The 25,330-nt window shown below is 33.8% G+C and overlaps 2 protein-coding genes across 8 annotated transcripts in view; both read left to right on the forward strand.

The window, feature by feature from the left end:
• Positions 1-25,330, forward strand: part of jvl (javelin-like) — a 99,364-nt gene that overhangs the window by 1,427 nt on the left and 72,607 nt on the right. The window lies entirely within an intron of this gene.
• Positions 1,311-25,330, forward strand: part of LOC105272389 (uncharacterized) — a 38,904-nt gene continuing 14,884 nt past the window's right edge. For 3 of the 6 annotated variants that reach the window (XR_892750.1, XR_892749.1, XM_011314507.1), the window contains exons 1-5: positions 1,311-1,519; positions 1,631-1,889; positions 2,804-3,011; positions 4,206-4,331; positions 14,946-15,137. Coding sequence is in view for 4 of the 6 variants with exons in the window: in XM_011314507.1 (XP_011312809.1) it covers positions 1,427-1,519; positions 1,631-1,889; positions 2,804-3,011; positions 4,206-4,331; positions 14,946-15,093 (834 nt within the window). In the remaining 2 variants the exon portion in view is untranslated. Of the gene's footprint in view, positions 1,520-1,630; positions 1,890-2,803; positions 3,012-4,205; positions 4,332-4,582; positions 4,964-8,240; positions 8,309-14,945; positions 15,271-25,330 lie in introns of those variants that run through there. The other 3 variants (XM_011314510.1, XM_011314509.1, XM_011314508.1) reach the window with 3 other exon arrangements.

The following is a 25,330-nucleotide window of genomic DNA, read 5'->3' on the forward strand; positions in this document are numbered from 1 at the left end:
TCTTTGTAATGAGTCCAGATTGACCTGAATTGATCAATTTACTGTTCAGTTATGAAAATTAGAAAATATTTGTCGCGTTCAGTCGGCCTTCCGTTGTTCGAAAAATCATTTCTATAATCTATTTGGAAAATAAATCAGTAGCTAAATGATAAAAGGGGAAGGAGTTTTGTGATGAATTTGTAAATAATTTAAAAACTGAAAGGAATAGTTCAATTTTTGGAGGAACCTTTTCATTTTATCAATTCACTCCCAGAAATTACATCTTAAAAATGTCTTGAGGATTTGAAATGCTTGATATTTTATTGCTACGAATATTTAAATCGTCATAATGGTGATGCCCCATCATGATCCCATCATGGGAAGTCTATCAGAGAGATCTCCATTGTATCGAATAATTTATTCGACAGTGAGAGTATCGATGTTACGCAGAAAAAAAAAATCGTACGTCAAAAAGGTTTTTATTCGTCGAGGGTTTCTGCTCAGATTTCGAGGATTATTATTGCAGAGCAGTAAAAACTCTTTGGGTAGGGATTGTTAATCATGTGAAACGCAGCGTAAAAAATAAATTTTGAGAAAAGACAGCAGTTTGAGAAATTGTTACGAAATAGTCCACATGAAATTATCGTTACCAATTTTTTCCACAGATTTCTCTAATTCAATTTCATCAAAATCTTTTCTACAGTCGTAAGAGCAATATCGCTCTCTTTTATAGCTTTGTTCGCGGAATGTTGTGAGTAAGGACTTGATGCTGGGACAAAAGTTATTGCTCTCGAGATTGTTGAACGTCAATAAAATGGAGTAATCGAGAGTTCTTGGGTCTCCGACCAAAAGTGGAGTACGAAAAAATGATTAATAGTTTCTTGGGATTTCATAAATTTTCTGGAACCTCAGAGGCAGCCTCTGGCGCTGATTGAACAACCTTAATTGCTCACCAGTAATTGCGGTAGCTCATGATTTTTGTATTTATAATTCTGCTTTTGTTCTCGTTTCCTCGGTCAAAGGACTCATTCAATATCCAGAGTAAATTCCGAATGAATTTTTCATTGCCAGTATATGTATTAGTTATTGTACTCAGTTATTGTACTTCTCAGGATTCATAAGAACCTCGAACTCTGGGGAATAATTATTTTCATTGTCAACGAATTGATACGGTTCGCATTGAATTAAAAAAAGTGGGACAATATACTGTTGGTCTTCTCAGTAATCAAGGCACATCAAATTAATTCGGTTAACCATGCAGTGTTCGTCAATTAAAATTAGAAGAAAAAAAAAACTTATTTATTCATGAAGTTAACTTCGAGTTATTTATCATCATGGCTGTCACATTGACATAAATTTGATTTTTAAGTATTATTATTCATCAGTATCATTGGAAGCATGAAAATAAATAAATCATGAGTTTCGTATACTTTAATCAATATCAATAATGTCACAAGAACGACTGGAGTCATCATTGCAGGAAGATTTACCGAATGATGAAAGGGTTAACAATTCCATAACCACGAGACTATGTGAAATGGTTTGTTTTCGTAACTGTCATATTTACTTGGTCAGGAGTGATTCGAATCGAAGAGTATATCCTAGGATTTTCATCATTCGTTTTCATTTTGATTACTTGTCAAATCTTTAGATCAGATGGAATCTACCAAACTTTGGCAATCACTTCAGGCGGTTGATGGGATTGGGAGGTGAACCAGATATTGATCGAGATCAGCATAGATCAAATGATATGAATCAGGTTGGGAGTGACGTAGAATATTCAACGGAGGATTTTTCGCTCGAGGAAACTAGCTCCAGTGAATCTACCCCCTTTGCTATCTCGGTTAGACCACCAAATTTGCCGGAGTTTTCTGGAGCCAATTATCCTTCAACTTCAGATGCTTTCTCAAGTAAAATGGAGATGAGTATTCTGTTGAGTGGGGAAATTAAATGAGTTGAAAGAGTTCTGGGGATGATGTTTATTGTTTGGGGGATATTCTTGGGAATGGGGGACTTCGGGGAATTCGCCGAAAGAAATATTTGGCAATCAACTGGATTCGTTACAGATAATTTCTTATGTTTAATTTATCTCTCAGTTATCTGGACATTTTGCAAATTTCGTTTGTTTAGATAATTAATAGGAAATGGATTCATCGATAGTGATTAGAAGTTCAGGGCATTCTTTTTTTTAATTTAAGTAAAATTGAGGGGATGCTTATTGTTATGGCGTTGGAAATTGTTGGAATTTTTTTTATAAACTGAAATTTTTCTACTTGTCGCTCTTGGATGAAATTCAAATATCTATAGAATACTGTAAATATGAATGTCAGATAATGAATTTATATTTACATAATTTTGTAAATATTTAGAAATTAATGGTGCAGAAGTTTTGGCTGAATTTTCGAAAATTTGAGTGAAAAATTGGAAAAATTTTCCGGGCTGTACAATTCCACTAAAATTTTAAAACATCTTGTGATCGAAAATCCAGAATTTAGTGGACAAATGAATCAGTAAATTTGTATTCAAACTTTCTCCTCAAACTGATAAAAAACGAGACAATGAAATACGATTTAAAAGTGAAAAAAATATTGTAATTTCATATTAAAAAAAAAAATAAGTAATTTTAAAGTGCAATAGAATTTCACAATGAATATTCATATTAGATTGGAATTTCCTTCTGAAATTTCGGTTATTGAAAATAAACCCTTCATTTTTTCCTTCTAAATCGAATTTTATGTCATTGACAAAAAAAGTGTGAGACATTTTACCAACATCATGAACTCAATGTTTCCCTTCATGTTCCCAATTCCATCTGAAATTGAAGTATCAGGTGAGCTCAGCGAAGATGACCTGACAGTCTCGACAATTTTATCACCCCAGGGCTATTCAACTCGTCTGATGATTTCAAGTGGTGTCAATACCAGTGCAAATGGTTTTCACCGACTAACACTTGCCGATGTTATAAATGAAGATGGAGTTATAATAGCGGAAAATCCAGGGGACTTTGCTGCTGTACTTAATGCACGAATGGGGTACGTGATTTTCACTGTTGAACCTTCAGAAAATGAGTTCTCAGGTTTATTGATCCGAATAGCCGACACATGGGCTTCGTATGAAGTTTGTCATACTGGGGTTGATTATCTAGGGCCTCTGGTGACCCCCACTGGGTTGCTCGGACGACTGAGTCAAAACTCACGTGTCTGTTACGCTACAGCGCATTAATGGGATTTGTAGAAATATTCAGTGGATTTTTATAGCTTCCAGGGAAGTGTGAGTCATTGATTTGTCTAGGGGATTAATCGAAATGACGACTCGAATGGGTTAAGGTTGCATATACTCATTCCATTTCTGGTGTTCCATTCTATATTTTTGATTTCACATCGTCTTAAATGTTATTAATCGTTTTTGACGATTAATTAAATTAAATCATAAAATGAAATAATTTTCTGAAATTTGACATTTTTTAAAAATTTTTCCTCAATATCTCAAGATCTACTCGACCGAGATGGAAATCTTTTCCATTTAGGAGAGGATTTTTTCAATAACTTAGGAGTTCCGGAGTTTGAAATAATTTTTGAAAGAGAAATTTCCGATTACCAATTCTACTCTCCAGAAATATCTGATCATTCATAATAGCGGAATTTTCGTTTTTTTTTATATTTTATGATTTTCGATACAAGTTCCCGGTAATCGTATTCTAAAAAGGACTCGCTTGACACAATCGATTATCTCGAAAATCTCGAAATCATGAAGCTACAATTCCTTATTGGTCCACCTAAAGTGGCGCGAGATTACAAAGTCGTAACTCTCTTGCAGATATTGTTTCATACCCGCGCGATGGCGCGCGATACGGATTCTTTTGTGTCAAAAAAGCTTGTAAACAGGAATTCGCGAGATATACCAAAATAAATAATATACATTTCAAATTTTAAACAATCAAAATTTAAATTTAATTGTTCAATTGCGTTGGAAAAAATCGCAACGAATCTCTGAATTATGGAAATTAAATATCTCGTGGTATGATATATGACAAAGAAATTTTTCAAAATATCCTCTGCTGATCTATCAGATCAAATTTAGTCAAACTCCAGTTTTCAATGAATTTTTCTGGAATAACTGAACCCTCCAACAGCCAAAGCCCAAATTTTCAAAAATCCCGAATTAAATTTAGAACAATTATCCTTTGCAATATCATCATGAAACTGATATGATGCTTCTTCAATTAGTAATCAATCACCCGATGGCTTCCAGACCCTCTTCGAGCACCGTCACGTGCCCCTATTCATTCCATCCTATGAAAACAATGATTACACAATGAGTTCAACAACAATTGATTCCAGTTCGTCGTACGGGTAAGCCAAACAAAAAATTTCAACTGGTCAATTTATCCACTTTAAGTACTAAAGAGACATCCGTTGGTGCATATTCGATCCATTTCTGAGACTTCAGTCAAGGTGGAATCGAGAATAACATCGCGACTGATCCAGTTTATGGCAGACGCCGGATGTGTGCTCTCGAAATTTATTTATAACATATACTTTCCTTCATTTCCTCATCTACCTTTTTTTAACGAGTGCCAACACTCTGGTCTACCTTCTTTCAGGCTTCGTCTCATCGGTGGATGGAATTTAAATCCCCTCTGTCCTCTCTTGTGGTTTTAACACCGCAGTTACGTTGAGTAGCGTGTTGACCGCGCTAAAAAAAAAATCGCTAACGGTATCGCCTTGCTGTCGGTTTACATTTAAATTCGCGACACGCATCACAACACAAATTGAAAATACTCTTCTTTCACTTCATCAGGCCAGTTGGATTATATATTAGGCTAGATTGTATGCACGCTAACCCTTATTAAGGTGTTCTACACCCGTTTGTAGTCGGAATTAACGCTTTTTCATGCTTCTGGTAAAGTTGATTTCGCATTGAGGTGCAAAAATAGAACATTTTTGCGTTTTGTCATTATTTAACAACTCATAAAGCTTCAAAACCTTTTTGCCCATTTTTTCTCAACTTTTAAAAAAATTTAAAATTTTTCTGAGCCATTGCATAATGATAAAACAAAAAACGTTATATTTTTTCATATCATTCCCATCGATAATTTGCCAAAACATTCAAAAAACATGATTTTTGACTATCTATGTGTCGGAAATAATAAAAAATGCCCGCGAAATTTCTGATCTCAATCTTAAATTCAAACCGTGCATTAAAATTTCGCGATTTTCATATATTTTTTTAAGCTATGCAATGGCTTTAAAATTAGGAAATTTGCAGGAATATGTAGAATCAATACTTCCGGTTTGTCCTGGAAAAAATTACTTTATTCATGCGAACGCATATGAAATACTCCGAATTCGAAGGACAAACCAATTGTATTTTTATTATTTTTCAAATTTACTTTGTTACTTAAAATTATGTAATAAATGAAATACATAACATGCAAGAAACAGATTTTTACCGATAGGTCCTACAATATATTCTCCAGATTTGGCAAAGTTTTTGCATAATCTTAATTATAATTCATATTTCATATTATATTTCATATATTTTTTTTCATTTTGCTTTCCTCATTTTTCAAATTAATTTTCGATGGAAAAATATTCTCCAATAACTGATTGATGCAATAAAGTCAGAATAAATTCAATCAATTCTCTTCTTCAGGTTGTACTTAAAATAATTGAATGACTTATCCTTACGCAAAATTACAAACAACGATTTTTTGTTGCAATATATTGGTTGTAATAATTTTGGTCACCCACGTTCGAGTGCTCGAATACAATCATAAGAATCAATACTTTCAATTTTTCTAAGAAAACGTGCATTAATACAGGTAAAAAAATACGTACACAAATTCTCAGAATTATAAGCACAAATGATTGGAATTTTTTTTCTATATTTTTTTGGTTTTGATAATGAACACTTGATTTATTTCCAAAGCCCGTCAACTTATTCATAGATCCGTGATTAATTCAATCGACAGATTCCACAATTAAATTTCTCGCATGCCAAGAGAACGTTAAACCGAAGACCTACAATTGTTCAAAGCAGAAATAAATATTCCTTCAGGTGTTAATTCTATCGCAATCGTTGTGGCATTGCGTATGCGTACAGAGAAATCTTGTGGTATGAAGCGAGTACATACGGATAAAATTCAACGTTTGTATTTGTGACGCGGTGAACGTGACTCATAGCACGAGCCCTCTCTCTCATAATTTTTAACGAATAATTTTCCTGATATTCACGTATCGATCGAGACCAATCCAGATCAAGTATCCCTTGATTTCGGAGCGAAAGTACTTGATTGCGATCCAAGGCCAATTTTGGCTGATTTAATATACCTCCACAATATTTTAATTAAACTAAGTGACAATGTGCTATTGCATTGAGGTTTCGAGGATTCTAGAATATTCTTTCAGTACTGAAAAATGTGTCCTAGAATTCCCAAAACGATTGACTCCATAGATTTTCGGATAAAAATTATTAAACATATGGGATTAGCGAAGTCTTATGACGTGTCGTTTTGTGAAGAACAATTAAGAATAATTAACAATATTAATAATTCGGAAGGTTGATTGACGTGGATGTTGATATGGAAATTCTTAACTTATTCTTATTCTTCTTAAGGTAGTACTGTTGGTACATAATGAGTCAAGTTAGAGTACTGATGACTTTGATTAGCGCGGTAGTTCGATTTGACAACATTGCTCAACGGTTTGCACGTCGGTGTGATGGGTTTCCATGTGTGTGTTGTATTTCTGTAATGAGAGCTCACCTAACCTGAGTATCCTTGTTGCCACATCGATTAATTTAACACTTACTTAATTAATTTCAGTATTTATAGCCCATGAGTGGAAATTCTTTAACGCGCAAAATGTTCTTCAACATTCTACATATCGGTCAAAAATTTTCATGAAAAACTCATCCTTGGAATTTTCAAAACTAAAAAAAACTGTTGAGAGGACTTGGTATGGGTGCACAAAAATTAATAGGTATCCCGTAGCTGTTTTGGCTAATATTATTATTTTATAATTTTTCTTAGAACAGCATCAGGATATGGGCCTTTTGTAAAATGGGTCCAGAGCGTGAAAATTTTGGTTGGTATGAGTCAGTAGAGTTGCAGAGGTCACAGGAGAAAGATATACCTTCTGAATGCGTTTAATAAAAGTTAACGTCTAAGCCTAATTAATTTTATTATTTACTAATTCCTGTCCATAATCCAATAAAAACCGTTAATTGCCATAAAACTTTATTTTAATCGTCTAAAAATAAGAAAATTAATGGCTATCGCTCTAGCCCATTCAGGTTCTCAAAAATTTAACTGAGTTGTTTTTGCATTAAGATGTATCTCTGTACCGATTTCCATGAAAATCTTATCGTTGCTTCGATGTATGGTACTATCTTAACGTAGGTTGCAACGAAATTTCGAAACGTTTGATGTTCACCCCCCACCCTCTGCCCGAAAAATTTACTGTCGAAGGTATGGCCTCGAATTTTTACGATGAATGATTCATGGATTTAAAAGCGGGAAAATTATGAATAATAATTTTGCCGATTTGTTTGTACCACGATAGTGTCATGTAAATTATTATTTTTAAGGAGTACAGACGCCGGGGAGAGGGGAATTGTTAGGGGGAAGTAATGAGAGTATGGAGGCACGACTTGGGACCTCCAGGAGTTGTATTTCAGCGTACATGGTATATATTTGCGTGGTGATGCCCCGAGGTTGTAGCATTCGATCGTGACTCACCAGTATTTATTCAGGTACGGGATTGCAAGACGTGTCTACATGCGATAACTTCCATTCTATAGCCTACGCAATTGGTCCAATATTTAAGGGAAGTGTATTCACATTTTTGAGAGGTGATTTTTTATTCAATGCTGACTTGTTGTACGTGATAGGTCAAATTTTACATGAATTCGTAATGGTAATTGTGAATGATGAGGAGTGGGTTTAGGAGGAAGGTCAGATCTACTACCTAGCGATTTTTACCGGTAGAGATTTTTAGGAGAAAATACTCCGAGATTTTACTGCTAAGGAAACGGTTCGGAAATTATGGCTTGACAGAAAGGAAGATTACCAAATAATTTGAAATTAGGAAAATCTGTTCTTTGAAAAATCACAAGCTGAGAATTTTTCAGATGCTTAAGAAAAATTGTAGCGTCAAATCTTCAATACTTTTAGAATTCAGTGAAAATTGAAGCTGTTGGGGTATTGAATCTTTAGCTTCTGAATGTTTAAAGAGTTTTTTCTGTCTTTTAACTTGCAGATATTTTAAAGAAGGAGAAAGTTCCTGGGTGAAGAAGCGATAGTGAAAAGTCCTGAGATTAAAAACCATACATTGACATTTTTAAAAAAATGAAGTTGTTTGATATTGGATTATGAACAGGAATTAGTAAATAATAAAAGTAATTAGGCTTAGTCATTAACTTTTATTAAACGCACTCAGAAGGTATATCTTTATCCTATGATCTCTGCAACTCTACTGACTCATAGCAACCAAAGTTTTCAGACTCTGGACCCATTTTACAAAAGGCCCTTGTTCATTCATCTCTCTCTATTTCTGTTTATACAAACTGTTCTCCTTATCCGGATGCTGTTCTAAGAAAAATTAGAAAATAATAATATAAGCCAAAAAACTTATGGGATAACTATTAATTCTTGTGCACCCATACCAAGTGCTCTCTATTTGATTTCTAGACAACTAGTCCCCGATTTGAAGAATACTTATTACTAGAAGCGCTAATTTTGTTATCTTTGTCTTCAGTAAAAAGTGAATCTTCATTTTTTCAAAAATTTGGTTAAACACGTTTAGTCAAAAAACGTTTGTAAAGTCCCTGGAAATTTAGTTTCTAGCATTTACGAATGTTTCTTGTAGAGCTTAGAAACCTGTTTCCTGAAATTTGAACAGGTTTTCCCAATAAAGGGACAATTCACCTCTAGATTTAATCATTTTCCATTTCACTCAAAGCAAATGAGGCAATCAAATAAAATCCCATACTTGACAAATGTCAATTTCTGATGTCCTGAGTCCCCTTGACATACGGCCTGGACCAAATAAAGTTTTAAGTCCTGTTGGAATGAAGACTTAACAAAAATAAAATCCAAGACTCCTCTGGGACTTGAAATCCGAATAAGTCTCGTACCAAGTCTTTTGGAACTTACAGTTTATTTCCGAAGAAGTTAAAAGTTATCAAGGCATTACCATTTATATTGGGCCTTAAAGTCTAAATAAACTTCGGAGTGTCCATCACTGGTTTGAATTTTTATTCTTGCAAACTTCTTTACTAAGAAAAATCATTAATTTTTTGATGCTATTGCGATTGACTTTTTTACTCGTCTTCATAGAGTAGTCTCGTTTAAAGTTCATGGGTGGTGATTCCAGTGTCTAATTACGTGTCCGCAGTGAGATACATAAATCAGCAATGAAAGGAGGGCTGAGCGGTTGGTGACGGTTCGTTCCTGGCACGGGTTATGGATTCGGCTATCCGATACGCTAGGTAAAGAAACCACTGTGGCGTGCCGATAAACCCTTGAGCCAACTTTCAATCCCTCAGAAGACCTCCAAAAGCCATTTTAAATTCACCCTTTCTTTCCCTTCTATAATCAAATTGACATTGTGCAAGAGAAAATTTCATTTTCCCCATGCATAAATGAAAATCAATTGAATATTAGGGAGAAATTGCTTAATGTCGTTCTGATTTATGTCTTCAATTGACTATTTAATTATTTTTAAGAGTAATGAATAATAATATAAATATAAATAAATTGCTTTATTAAGACAGATTATAGCTAGAACATCTTCAAAATCGAACTCTATATTTCGTATGATCTACATAGCCCCGTATTGGATCAACTCTCTTTACTCTCAAACTCACTCAACCATGAGATTTATGTTAATGAGTAACGGAAAAAAATGATAAGAATTGATAAAGAGACGGCTGCGAGAAATAGTTTGCATTTACATTTGAATAAACTATACGCTAAAGAAATTTATGTTCGATCTTCATTCAAGACCCTACCTTAGCCTCGCAATTGCCCTTGGGAATATTTCGAAGTCCATAAATTAAACCCAAAACTTGTGAAAAAATGTTCAAATTTACTCATCAATTATTCTTTCAAAAGCATGAAACATTCGATTCTTATCAATTCATTCAGAAGGAAACCTTCATTATGAAAGTAGAAACACAAAAATGAAGTTCGCTTGAGTCGAAATATCTCGAAACGTATAGGACTAATTCTTCATTGGTCAACTCGAACCGCCAAATTCAAATTCGGCGCACAGAGTGCGCAGTATGTCTCGTCCTTATTATGAAAGTAGAAACGCATAAATGAAGTTCGCCCGAGTCGAAATATCTCGAAACGCGTAGGACTAATTCCTCATTGGTCAACTCGAACCGCCAAATTCAAATTCGAGGCACGGAGTGCGCAGTATGTCACGTAATAATTAATTCCCAAAGGCACAAGATAATAATAAGTCCCATCGACAATTTCCCAAAAAAATAAAAAAAAAGTGAATTGTGGCGGAAAGGGCGTGGAACACCCTTACTGAAAATATAAATCCTTCAACATCATAGCAGACGAAAAATTTATACAGCCATCAGCAACTTGTGACGTCATACCAAATCGTTGGATACGATTTTAAATAGGTAGGAGGGGAACCAGCATAATTTCCGATATAATTTTACAAGAATAATTTACAGAAAAAATGGATAATCCAGTTCTCCAATGGGAATAAATAATCTGAGGAAGTAAATACGCGGTCGTCTGGCTTGTGAACGGTAGTACTAGGCCGATCCCCAAGAAAATGAGGATTATTGCGGCTTATATACCGGTATATAAACTCATGTGCCTCTACAAGTTTTCCGGTGTGTCTGCGATGGTTTCTCCTCTTTAGAGTCTAGAGTCTAGGCCGATCTATTGTCTCTCTTGTGGTTCCAACAGCGATGAATCACGCTTGACGTTTCTCAATCCGTCAGATATTTTTCCTCCGGCTATTTTACAATAGGTCAGAGCCTCTTTTTATTGATTATTCAGGTATTCAACGTAGCATTCGAATTCATTGACCATTGTTGTTATCTCATTGCGTACTGAGGGGGACTTTTATGTTTGTATATAACGCCTCATTGCTGTTGCCACTCTGTATCTACTTCATGAGTAAGTGATAGGTGGTTTGTTTTATTGGTTACGGCTTTCTATCACGCCACTTATTAGCGTTATAATGTTTATCCTTTTAATAGTCGCACTATCTTTAGATTGCTGGAGTGAGAAAATTGAGATAAAAAGAAAATGGTTTTGTGATTGGTGAAGCGTTATTATTGAATGATATTCTTATGTAAAGGGAGATGGACATTTATATCGAATCGAATCGAAATTCTCGAAAGTTAAAGCCTAAAATCACTCCCATGTCTTGCTGTTCATTGATTGGTCACGAGTGATAATCATTTCAAATTTTTTCAGATTTCCAGAAATCTTTTGAAAATTTGGAAAAAATATTCCGATTACAATTTTTCTTTCCCCGACACAGTGTAATTACTTCTTTAAAAACCACAATAAGGGCAAAGAGCAAGCGTGTGTTTGTCATGACATAGTGAGGAGCGATAATTAACGTCGACATCACCATAGGATAATAATAATCCCTCCAAAATGAGAGAAGAAAGAACAATGAGAAAAAAAGATGAGAGGAGAATAATTCTTTATGTCGGATTTAATTTTCTTTGTGAGGGCTTCTTTTTCATTAGTCTTCTGTAGGCAACAGGCGAGTATCACCCACACACGTAGACTATTCTTGTTGTAGCTCTTTTGGTTGGATGCACGCGAGTTTGCACACACGCAGGTCCTTTGCGGATTATTTTAGAAAGCAAGAGTATTGTACAGAGGATAGGGCGTCGTCCTACGTCGAGACGTCACTCATGCAAAGCTTACGACGTACCATGCGATTCCATATTAAACCACTTGGGATCAGCGTAGAATTGGCTTTCTTCGAGGGGATTAAAGTTCATTTTTAATACCGCTACTTTCAAACTGCTGTATCATCGGCTCACATGTGTGGAACGTGTGATGGGTAACCTCGATCTATCGGTTATATCCCATATTACGATCATGACAAACAAAAGGAAATTTTAAAAAAGTTTTTTGAGAAGTGCCTGAGTGCGTCCTTGTATACTCGTGTGAAGAAACTCATGCTCAAAAAATTCCAAGAAGATAATATCTTGCATTACGAAAAAAAAATTTATACTCACTAGTTAGGAGATTTTTAGGAGGATAGTTAGAAGGATTGGAGATTCAAATGGATTTGGGAGTGCAATTTTTGATGGGGTTTCAGAGTCTTACCGGATAGCTCAGTTGGGAGAGCACCCGATGCCTGGATAAATAAAGAGATGCCCTTTTTTTCACAATAGTCCAAAATAAAAGTTGAATCTTTTATTCAACTCTCCTTTTTTTGGGCATACAAGGTTAAAATGTACAAATATTTTCTTGAAATAAAAATAATATTTACCTATTAAAATAAAGTATTAACACGAGAGCCTTACATGGCCAAAGTTAAAAAATTAAATACAATCGTTTACATAATTTTTTAAGACTAGTTTTAATAATGACAACTGTAAATAGAGATGTGTTATATAAATAAAAACCCTGTTAAAAAAAAGGAGAGCACCCGATGCATAATCGGAAGGTTCCGGGTTCAAATCCCGGTCTGGACTATCCATTTTTTCAGTAATTTTTCTTGTAAAAATCATATCGAAAATGATCCTGTTCCCCTTCCTACCTAATCCAAATCCTATCCAATGACTCCTTGGGCGTCACAAAAATGTGGAACGCTGTAAAAACTTCCCGTCTACAATGTACGTATTTTGTCTTAGATTGAACGATATGGCGTATGAACTTGGATAAAGAACTTTGGGAAAAAATCGAGGGGAACGATTGACAGTTGAGAAATTAAATATGAGTTCGGGAAGAGTTCCAACACATGTCAGCGACTCAGAAGCACCTAGATTAGATAAAACATGATGAGAAGTTGGATAAATTTTCTGAAAGTAATAATGGAAATTATGTAACCTTGAAAATATATAAGACAGCTCTAAAATTTCTTGGACAGAAAAATTGTCTCGTCAGCACTGGAAAATTTCCTCTACACAATAAATATTTATATTTATATTTTTTATAATATTTCTACGCATAATTTTGTGGAAAATTTCCTATTAGCTTTTTTAATGAAAAATTTTCTCATACATCACCAAAATTTTTCCTTGACTCCTCTTCGTGCATTGGAATCCATTTCTCTTTCATTTCTTTCTTTTTTACAAGATCCCTAAATAATAAGTTCAATTCATCCACAATAACCTTACTGAGATATTTTAATCTTACTGGAATTACTTCGGTAGAACCATTTGCAAAAATTATAACTTCAAACAATTGCAAACTATTGGCGTAAATTGTTTTGTTTCCGTATTTTGACTGCAATTGCTCCGCAATTCAATGACAATTACAGAGCATTGTTCTCAACATAAGTATTTTTTCTCCGCCTGCAATCGCCACGAATACAATCGCAATTTTCACTTTCGTATTTCAACCCAAGGTCTTCCTCGAACCTTTAATGAGCCCATTATTACGATGCGCGAATTTTCCGGCAGTCCACCACTACTAATGAGGGAACGGTAATAAGTGCAAGATAACAAATCTCGTAGTTGATATAGTAACGATTTTAGCGGTGTGGGTGAACGAAAAAGTGATACGAAATATTCGATGTAGTTCATTATTCTGTTTTTTTTATTTTAGTATACGAGACCTACTGCGCACTGCGTGCGCCGAATTTGAATTTGGCGGTTCGAGTTGACCAATGAGGAATTAGTCCCACGCGTTTCGAGATATATCGACTCGGGCGAACTTCATTTTTGTCTTTCTACTTTCATAATAAGGAGTTTCTCCTCGAAATGAATACTATACACTGTACAAAACTTGAAGTGAATACATATAATAATATATAATCATATGTACAAAGATCTACATATATATTTATTCCTGACAAACATTTGGGCTAGAATTATAATTTTTTTATAGTCTCAAATAAAAGTAGAACTTTTCCCCCCGTCTAACCAGACCAGTTACGCCTCATTATCTCCACTAGAAATTAATCATCCCGAAGTGGGACAAAAAATAGAAAAAAATGCGCTCGTTTGAGGAGCGATGCGAATTCCGTATGTAGTTTCTTCTCGAGGGTTTCTTATTACTGAGAGGCAATTTTATTATCCCCGAGTGATTTTACGTGGGAAGGAGGTTTCAATTCAGAACAATAATTTTCGTCCATGAATTATAGTCGAATAATTAGTGTCCTGTACTCGCTCCCTGTTTACGATGCGCATAAATTAATCTTCAGTTTCACTTCATTTATTTATCCTCATTGGATATTCTCTTACAATTGCATTGACTCATCAAATAATTTAATGATTCAGCTAGACACTCTTAAAATTTAATTTTAGGAAAAGATGCTTTTGTCGAGAGTATCTTTACGTTTGTTATTTAAGGATGTTTTGCTGGTTTTTTATTATTTTTCCTGTTCTTCTAAGATTTATTGAAAACTATCGATCGGATTGAAAAATGAAAATATAGGGTTTGTCCCTTCCATCATGATTGATTCTTTCATAAACTTTCATCCCGATACACTAATTTTTCTAACTTTTCACGAAAATTTAATAAAAAATCAATAAATTTTATCGAAAAGTTATAAAAATTGATGTATCGAAATGAAACTCTGTGAAAGGATAAATCATGATCTAACAGACAAACGCTATATTTTCATATCTCCATCCAATCGATAGATTTCAATAAATATCAGAAAAATAGGAAAAATAACAAAATACCGGGAGAACATCCTTAACAATAATAGTAATGACATCTAATTTATTTATAGGATTATTATTCTTATTGAAGTAAATCAAGGATCGAGATAAATAATACCATTTGTAATAATTAGAAACAGTGTTACGAGTGATGACGAAGAAGAGGGAGCCAGCGAAATGGAAATATTACGGAGAAGGCGGCAATTCTATGACAATGTTACCATGGGACACACTGTGAGGAAGCAATTTCGCAATTTAGACGACGAACCTCCTATATACTGATTTCGAAAGTGAATGGATTGTACTCGATGTACTCGACTTAAACGGTAAAATAATTGCCTCAAATAATCTCTAAAAACCTTCAATTCTCCTCGCTATTTCAAATACAACGGGATTAATTGAAATCCCTCAACGAGATTACAATAATCATAATTATAAATGCTGATTACATAAAATTTGGACATGGGCAGCCATTTCCCATGTAATTCAGATAAATTCATCTGTACGTAATGCATTTAGAAGAACATCTTTTTAAATTACACTTTTAATTCCTTCGACCTCTCCTTATGTTCCTCAATTTTCACGAATTAATTGAATTAAAAAATCAAATATTATATTGATTTTCAGAAATTTCAGTTGAAGAAAACTCGATGAAAGCTATCAGAATTCGGAATTTCTTATTATGAAAGTAGAAACACAAAAATGAAGTTCGCCCGAGTCGAAATATCTCGAAACGCGTAGGGCTAATTCCTCATTGGTCAACTCGAACCGCCAAATTCAAATTCGGCGCACGAAGTGCGCAGTAGGTCTCGTTGTAAATGAAACGATTATTTCTGTAACTTAGATTTCAGCTGATCAGAACGGCGCAGTCGATGCTGTTAAATATTTTTATCCTGATAAATTTTTGACGGTAATTCATTAATAGCTCCTGAAAATATTTTATGTCAATTACTACATTAATGTAGTGAACGAAGATGACGAAGGCTGAAAAAAATTGGTAAAAATTCTTCTTCTCAGTTTAATGCCAGCCAAAAACACTCATGAGAGCAAGTTCATGGAATTGTACTCGTGTAACAATCGAAATAGCAACAGCATGTCCGTTTAAACCGTAACAAGTAAACGGTTGACCCTCATTGTCGTCTCCTGACCTGTGCCAGTAGTCACGAAACAATTCCCAGTTGAATTTACAAAAGAGAATTCACCAGCAAACGCAGACTCTGACAATCGCACAATTCGATTCAACAGTTGTGGGCCAGATTATTATTTCGCAATACTATCCCGTGAGAGAGACTGTAATTGTAACAGCTTGTGAAAATATTCAACTTCTTTTTTTTCAATCGTCTCGACTCTTTTCCCAGATGAGACCCGGAAGCCTCGAGCCAAGTTCCTCTCAGTGTCTCAAGTTGTCGAGACTCTTCACTCAACAATTTCTTCTTCCGCCATTTTCACAGAATTAACGATGAATAGAAAATAAAATAAAATGTATAATATATTTTGCTCCTTTGGCATACAAAAAACCACTAATTAGCAATTAACGGGTGTGAGGGAGAATTCCTGGGTGAGATTATTATGGAAAAAATTTGTAATTATGGAGTTATTGCGTATGGGCGCAACAATTAGGGCGGATACTTCTGGCTCTTTGATGAGTAGAAGTTTTTCATGATCGAGGCAATAAGGAACTGCCACCGGAAACTAATGTTATGATTCATAATAAGTGCTTCACGTGGTTAAATCGGAGGTAAAGGTGAAAGGGATGAGGCGAAGTTTGCGGAAGTCTCGTGAATGCATCTAATCACGAGAAGAAATGCCAAGATTTTTATTTTAAAGCGGACATGAAACAGTTAGCATAACGCAGGAAATCACGGGAAATTAATAAAAATCAGGCGATGAATCGCAGTCATAAGTAATAGTTTGTAATCCTGACATTTATTTATAACTGTAGAGGGTAATGAGAAGGAAATTGAAGGCAAGTGGTGCAATGGAATAGAATCGGTCGATCATTTCATGTAAAATAGTTTGAAATTTGTGATAATCTTTTGACAAAGTGACATGAAGTTTCTGGAGAATTCTTCGTTGATATTTCATTATTCAGTTAATTGCTTGAATATGACAACCAATAATTTCCCTGAATTTTCACGATTGTTATTTTTATTTTTGGATGTTTTTCCCTCATGTTTTTTACAAGTAATGTCAAAAAATTTCTAATAGTTTAGAATTCATGAATGAACGTCATGAATATTTGCCTTAAGTTGTGTTTTAACTCCCGGAAAATCAAAAATATATTTATGAAAAATAAGATTTTTGTAAATCTTGAGTTTTTATAAAACTTCAGATAAAATAATTTAATATTACTATTATTTGTTTTAAATTGTTGTTGTAGGACTCTTAATATATTCATTAATTCATTCTTATTCGTTTGTCTCTCAAAATTTGTAAAGAAATATCAACAAAGGAAGAATCCTTTTTACTTTCTTCTTTAAACGCCTACCATTTCGCGAAAATTATACTAATCTATAACTTAAATGAATCTTGACGATCAAAAATTCCAACAGAAAACATGAAGACATCTCTTTGTAGTCAACAGACATCTATACAAAAGAGATGTCTCAGTACTTTCACCTAAGATTATAAATTAATTAATTAATATCGAGATTAACACAGAATGTCATAATTTGATGGATACGTTTTGTTCTTCTTACAAATACTTGACATGAATTTATAATAGTTGACATGAATGCAATAAAAAAATGATTGAAGTTTAAGGCGTCAAAGGAGTTTAAATGTTCATTTTTGCAGCTGTCGAAATTTTTCGACAAAAAACCCATTGACACTTTCACTTCGTTCATTAAAGATGATTATCCAAACCCCCGAACATGTAAGGAATTCTCAGTTTTTGCTTTCGAATGAATGTTTCGAGAATTCGGAGTATTCAGAGAGAATCGAATTGTTAAGAGAGGCAAAATTACTGCAATGCTCAACCGAAATTTACCGGATTATTGCCGATACCTTCTTATTTATTTATTTATTTTTTAATATTTATGGGGAACCCTTCATCAGATTGACGTGGAAAAACATTTCTTTACATAGAAGAGGGAATATTTTTATAGCGATCCACATTTTTGTGACGTCAAAGGAGTCGTTGGACATTTTTACAAGAAAAATTACTGAAAAAATGGATAATCCAGATCGGGATTTGAACCCGGGACGTTCCGATTATGCATCGGGTACTCTCCTTTTTTTTATTGATTAACTATATTTTTTTATCCGGTACACTTACATTATTTACCGATATAAATATTATATACATTAAAAAAAAAACAGGTACACAAAAAAAATTGATGTTTTATTAATTGTGATCGTGCATAAACTATGGTGACGCAGTGACTCTCGAGTTTAATGTTATTATGGATTTTTTATTTCTCAGATTTTATTAGTTAGCGTTAGTGTGTAAGCAAAGACATTTTTTCTCTTTTATTGTTTGTCTGCATTAAAAAAAAGAAGGGGTTTAGTGCATATAAAAAAAAGCGCTGATATTTTATTTTAGGAGGGTACGTATGAATCATCGGGTGATCTCCCAACTGAGCTATCCGGCTCCTAGCCATTTCTTCATTTCACTTTTCTCGTATACATCGAGCACCACCGTCCTTCATACGGCAATCATTTTTACATAGAAGCGGGGAAGTTTTTATAGCGTTCCACATTTTTGTGACGTCAAAGGAGTCATTAGATATTTTAGGTTTTATTCAGTGTGAGTGTGACATACTCATTGATTGATTACGTACATTTTGTACAATTCTGGTATTGGATAAAATAAAAAAATATTTTGCTCTTCATGTAACGTGTAACTTCAAGTAATTCTCTATAACTTGTCTGACATTTACGAATGCAATTGACGATTTAAAATTGCTCTTTAATCGCTAAGATTATGTGAATCGTCCATTACGTTGCATCATTGCTCGAATACGGATTTTCTAATTTATTCAAATTGACAAGCTCATTTCATGCGTCACACAACAAGTGGCTTTCCACTTGAAAATACATTAGGTTGTAGGGAGGTGTATTGTGCTGGGGGAGAAAAAAAACTTTATTTATTTATCATTTAGCGAGACGGCTTTGCACTATTATCTGGAAAATTGATCTGTGAGTGGACGGTTCACTCATTCTGAGGTATTCGTGACTTTCTGCGAAGGAACGCAGTGATTATCCCCGGGGATATAACGATCACTTCCAATCTAGACGTGATAACGGGGGAATAAGTCGGTTACAAATGGATTATGGATTTCACCTGGATTTCATTGGAAAGAAATATTTTTCGCTATAAACTTGGGTGTTGGAAAATTACACCTGAAATTTCAAGTAATAAAATCAGAGAATTTTTTACAGTGACGAAGTGAAATTAAATTTCTGTAGAATTCTCCATTAGTGAATCTATTAATTTTTTAAATATTTTCCCACCAGGAAATGGGAATGATATATTTATGCGATTCAATTTACTCGGAAATTTGTCTCAGTAATTTTATAATTAATAATCATTCTCATCTGTTGTTGAACAATAAAAAAAGAAATCAATTGCCAGAATTTTGATATATCTACTGTTATTTCTCGTACATTTCTATATTCCGTAAAAAATTATCAGAATTTAAAATGTTTCATGGAATATTAAAAATTTATATTATATATAAATAGTTTATTAAAAATAAAAATCAACTGAGGACTTTACTATGAAATAAAAAAATCTCATAAAAATATTGTTCACAGATTTTTTAAAAAGAAACTACAGCTGCTGTCCATTCCCGCGATACTTCTAACGAAATGGTGATGAGAAATGTGACGTATTGTTCTCAACAAGATATCATTTCATGTTCCAATTAGTCAGACGTCCAATGAAAGGTCCTCCACACATAAATTTCGCGGTGACTTATCCAAAGGATTCCTCCATCTTCTCCTTAACTCAATAACTTGACCTGCAAAGGGATTCGTAATTTTATGTAGAAGAAATATTTTTTAACCAGGTCGAGATGAAGAAACTTTCCTAGAAATTTCGTGTTACTTTCACTCCGCCCTGTAAAAAAGCCGCAGATCAATTTCGTTGTCTCCCTTAAGTCAAAAAGTCACTCAACAAAATCTCGTGAGAAAGTAAACCCTATCGAATTTTTAAGTTATTGTCTGGAGCTCTGATGAATGTATATTTTTTTCTGATTGCTCTACATAGCGGCTACCGAGACGACCATTTTCAAAAAACAAAATTTAAATCGATCCAGTAGATTATGAAATATTTGAAAAAATGTATTTATACAGCAAAACCGTTGGACCAATTGTGTTCGCGATATTATTCTTTCATCTTATCCAATAACTCGATACACAAGATCGGGTACACAAGATTTTTTATTAAAAAACGAGAAATAACAATATCTTCAAAATTTTCACAAACGGATGTATGTCTTAATTGATCCAGATAAAGTCGGTTCAGATAAATAGTTTAGAACTAAAAAAAAGGAATTAAAAAAAAAATAAAATTAAATGGAGAAATTAAATTTAAAGAAGTTGTTATATTCTCAGGAACGATCTCATTAAAATTGATAATTAATCTTAATTATTGTTCCACGCCCATATATATTTTTTTATATCATATATTTTTCTATTTTTCGGCGGATAATCGATGGGGTTGATGTGCAAAGATATAACGTTTCCGCGTTTTGTCAGTATTTAATGGCTCATGTTCATGAATTTTCTCCACAGTTCTATTTTTTTTTTAATTTAGAAAAAGCACAGAAGAATGTTCGCATTACTTTGCGTCATTAAATAATGACAAAACGAAAAAACTCTGTATTTTTCCATATCAATCCCATAGAACGGGAAGAAAAATGAAAAAAAACTTTAATTTTGGCTATATATATTCGATTTTTCCGATTGAATTTTATCTCCCGTTTTATGTTCATTTTTTTCAGAAGGTAACTTATCGTACGTATATATACAGACCCGGCCTCAAAACATAATTTTTTTACATTTCCTCATGCTGTAGAGGATTTCATAAAAATCAAATTTTGAGAATGAAAAAATGGCGGAAATACGGCGTTTTCGTTGGGATGGAAAAAATAGAAAAGGTTGAATACTCCATCATTTGAGACTGGAATTAATCAAATAAATTCCAATGAAACGTTGACAATAAGCAATATTTGTTTCTGTCAGCAGTACATTGTTAGAAAGTGAGTTACGTGATTATTGCGCGGTACCTGAATGCGCTATGCTTGTCAAGTTTGTTCGATGCATCACCGATAACTCATGACAACTCAACGATGTGATTATCATGAGTGCTTTCTTGCCATCTCTCCTTCCAATACCACAACCGCCTGCTGGTCTCTCATTTAAGATAATTGCTGTGACTTTTAATGCCTCATTCCTCAACTCCGTACCAAAAACATGACTCATGCCTGGAGAATTGCTAAAGTCACAAATCAGCTTGAATGGGGAAAAGTTAGATGTGACTCCTCACTTGGGAAAGTTTTCAATCATTTTTTTTTTTTCCTAGAAGTTTTCCTTTTCGAAATGGATAGAATGAGATTTTGGGGTGATGAGGTGAAGCCATTCAATTTAACGTAGCTTTTACACTGCCAGAAGAACATTGATCATCTATCGACAATTAATTACTAATTTTTGTCATAAATATTAAAATGTAAAATTTATAGATTATTGAAAATGAATGAAATTCATTTTCAATTGAATACTTTCTAGTTTTCTCTATAATTATTAATATTCCGTTTTAAATTATACTGAAAACATAAAAAAATTTATTTATTTAAAAAAATTAATTGCAAAGGCAAGAATGCATTAACTTTTATTGCGCCGATTCCTCTCAATTTTATGGAGTAATTAACCTGGAAATGACACTTTCTCTTAATTTCCAATTTCAATTTTTAGATTTCAAAAAATTTTGAGAATTCAAAAATCAAAATCACCCAGACGAAATTCCTACGTCACGCATCTCCACACACAAATTTCTATGAAGGCCCAATCGCTGTTATTAAAAATCAAGTCACTCCCATAGACGAAGCAATTCAAGAAAATTTTATAATTCTGTTAACACTTTCATGAACGCAATTGATACGAACATTCAACATTGATTAAACATTAATTAAATCATAAGATCGAGCGAAACTTGATTGTTTCATTGATATTTTATTGATATTTAATTTCCAACGGCGCGAATTTCAGCTAAAATCAATAAAATACTCTTTAAATCCAGTCAATGGTGCTATTTGCAATCAACGAATTAGTCATAATTGATTAATTAACTGATTAATACCTGTAATTTTGTCAATGGTAAAGGAATTACCCATTTCTTTACAATCTACAAACACAGATATTTGAAAAAGACTTGTAGTTGTTAAAATATGACGAAAATTGATGCAATAAAAAGCTTGACCTTTTTTTAATGCCCATTAAGGTACCTCCACATCATTTAAATGGGACTAGATGACAATGTGCTATTTCTTTGAGATTTAAAAGATATATTCTTTCAATAATTAAAAATCCGTCCCAGAATTCCCAAAACGACTGACTCCATCGATCCCTCACCAAAAAGTCATCAAAGATATCGGATTAGCACAGAATCTTATAGCGCGCCATTTTCAAAAACCATTAAAAAATAATTGACGATGTGTTAAAAATTTAGAAATTAAAAAAAAGAATTTTCTATTGACACGATCTTTATATGTCTGCTAACTATTTTTTATTTCATTTTTTTTTTTTCGTAAATTGCAGCGAAGTGGCGGGACTACTGATCTCTATATGACGTATCTGAAGATCAGTGGTCGGAGCGTTTGATGGGTCCCCCACCCTCTGCCCAAAAAAAAAAATTTACTGAAGTGCCTTAACGAGATTGTCAATTGAGTCCTTTTTCTAAAAGAAGATGAGGAGAATTTTGCTGAAGTGTCTGATAATTTCAGAGAATTTTTCACTTTAACTTCTGTAGGAATCAGTAATTTTCTTGGTAAAGAACTTTTCTTGATGAAGTCTTCATCCCTCACTCTGGAAATTCTTCAAGTACTTTCCTGAGACCATCCTTCTTTCATAATGTTTTTTCATTTCAAAGGGGAGGAAATTTTTCCCTCATAAAAACAATAGCCAACATTTTTTCTAACAGAATTGAGTACACAGTCCTATTCTAAAAGGGACACGCTTGACACAATCGATTATCTCGAAAATCTCGAAATCATGAAGCCACGATTCCTTATTGGTCCGTTTAAAATGGCGCGAGATTACAAAGTTGTAACAGATTTTTACAAAAATCGTTTCATATCCGCGCGCTGGCGCGCGGTACGGATTCTCGTATTTCAAAAATGATGAGTGACCTGGCTTTACGGGAAAAAGTACTGGAGGTACCGTAAAATAATCCTGAAAGTTTCCTAAAAATTCCGGCTCGCTACGAAAAATTTCACGCAACTTACAGTATTTTTCCCCGAAAACCAAAATCACCCCACGAATACGTGAAAGTTCCGTAATTTTTCCGGCATTTTTCTTTCTGTGTAATGATCCTGAAATGATCGTAAACTGTCTCAGTCTCTAGTTAAGCATTTCCTTGTTTCATTTAACCCCTTCACTCCAGAAAATTATGACTATGTCAATTCTAATTCCGGGTTTGTAGGCGCACGTGATACATTATTGACACAATTGAATATTTAATATGAACCACCGAGTTTCACTCGCCTTATGACTCTGAGCTTGAACCAAACGTGATTAACTAACAATAGTCCAACAATTTACCGGGTAAGACGGTCACATATGCATCCAGGACATTTACCACTGGCATTTGCCACGCCTTTAAAAAAAAGGGTTTTTAAAATAACATTGTGCAGTTGAAAGTTACTTTAGAATTCATTCGAAATCTATCACTTTCTTGAAATCTCTCGGGCACGGATGAAGAGCTTCGGGAAAGTCATTTGTATTTCTTTCGAATCTTATCCATCAGTAGAAATTCTGAGTCACTCAACTCTCCAAATAACTGCCTTGCGCACTTTCATGATGTAAGGAGAGACGCGTCAATTTTATTTGCCTCCTCTTTGAATTAATGAGATGATGAGATTAAATCGTTGACCCGAAAAAATCTACACGTAAATTACGGAATTGGAAATATTAATTCCGTTTTTAGTCTAGTCTATTCAAAAATGCTCATAATCCTTTTTTCATATTAAATATTCATTCGACCTTCAAAAATTTTATATTAGTTCATAAAATGAACTTGAATAAAAATTGAATGAGTGTTATGGAAGTATTGAAATAGCAAACTATCGAAGTCTCTAAAAAAAACGTAAAAAAACGTGAATAATCTGCATTTGTTACTCTATTTATTACAAATTAATTAAAAAACCCGAAAAATAAACTGAGATTATTTATTTTTGAATGGATTGTACAGCGATTAAGAATAAAACAAGCGAATACCAATGATAAGTTTTCAACCGGTTATTTTCTCGGGAATTATTCAAATTCATTTGAGATTAATCACATTTCATTTAATAATTGATTCATTCCCAGCATGTGCTGGCACATGTGACCACGAGCTTTTTTATTTATGAATAATTGGATTACCGATGGCATCCGGATCATAATAACAGATCCATTTGAATTTCGATCAATCCCTGTCAGTTCCATTGAATCAGTCAATCATTCCCTTGACAATAACTGAATTCTCAATGTTCATAACAATGAACTGCGTCATTGACCGAATAAAACGCCAAGATGTAATCATCAGTGTCTCGTCACGAGACAATTTTCTACCTCTTCATCATCATCATCATTATCATCAGGGGGAGGTGAATCGCTACCTTTGAGATCCTGGAAAGGCTTCTTGGAAATTGTCGAAGGACAAGTGGTAGCCACTGAAAAGAGTCTTGGCGTCACGTTGGCCTCACATTTATCTCTCGGTTTTTCTCGCGGGAGGGAGGCTTGAGTCATTAGTCTGCATATACACCTGTAAAAAATTCTCCCAGACCTCAACTTACGTACATGAAACTCTGGTGAAGTCTCGAGTGAAAGACAAGTGCCCCCATAATAACTAACACCTATGTCTCTTGGTACAGAGAGACATCGTACTTTCGCTTTCACGGGGTGTCACAAACACGCCCGAATGCTCAGTAAGTCCATAGACCCCAAAGCCGAAACAAACCAAATAACACAAAAAATTAATCGACAATATTCTGTACTTCATTTTAAATACTAGCGTATATGGCGCGCTATGCGCGCCAAATCGTCCACGTATGGGGTGTTATCATTGGAATATATATACATTTATATATTTCCAAGGTAATATATACATATATAGAATTTCAAAAAGAAGATAGAAAAAAGTCTGAAAATTTTTTATATAAAAAAAGTAATTTAAAATTTAATAAATTATATTTCATTTATATATTATATTATATAAATTTAGTATAATATAATATAAAAATTAAAATATTAAATATTATTATATAAAAAAAAAATAATATAATTTATATATATATATTATAATATATATGTATAT

This window comes from Fopius arisanus, unplaced genomic scaffold, assembly GCF_000806365.1.
Source record: "Fopius arisanus strain USDA-PBARC FA_bdor unplaced genomic scaffold, ASM80636v1 scaffold00168, whole genome shotgun sequence".
In the NCBI taxonomy this organism is placed as follows: Eukaryota; Metazoa; Arthropoda; class Insecta; order Hymenoptera; family Braconidae; genus Fopius; species Fopius arisanus.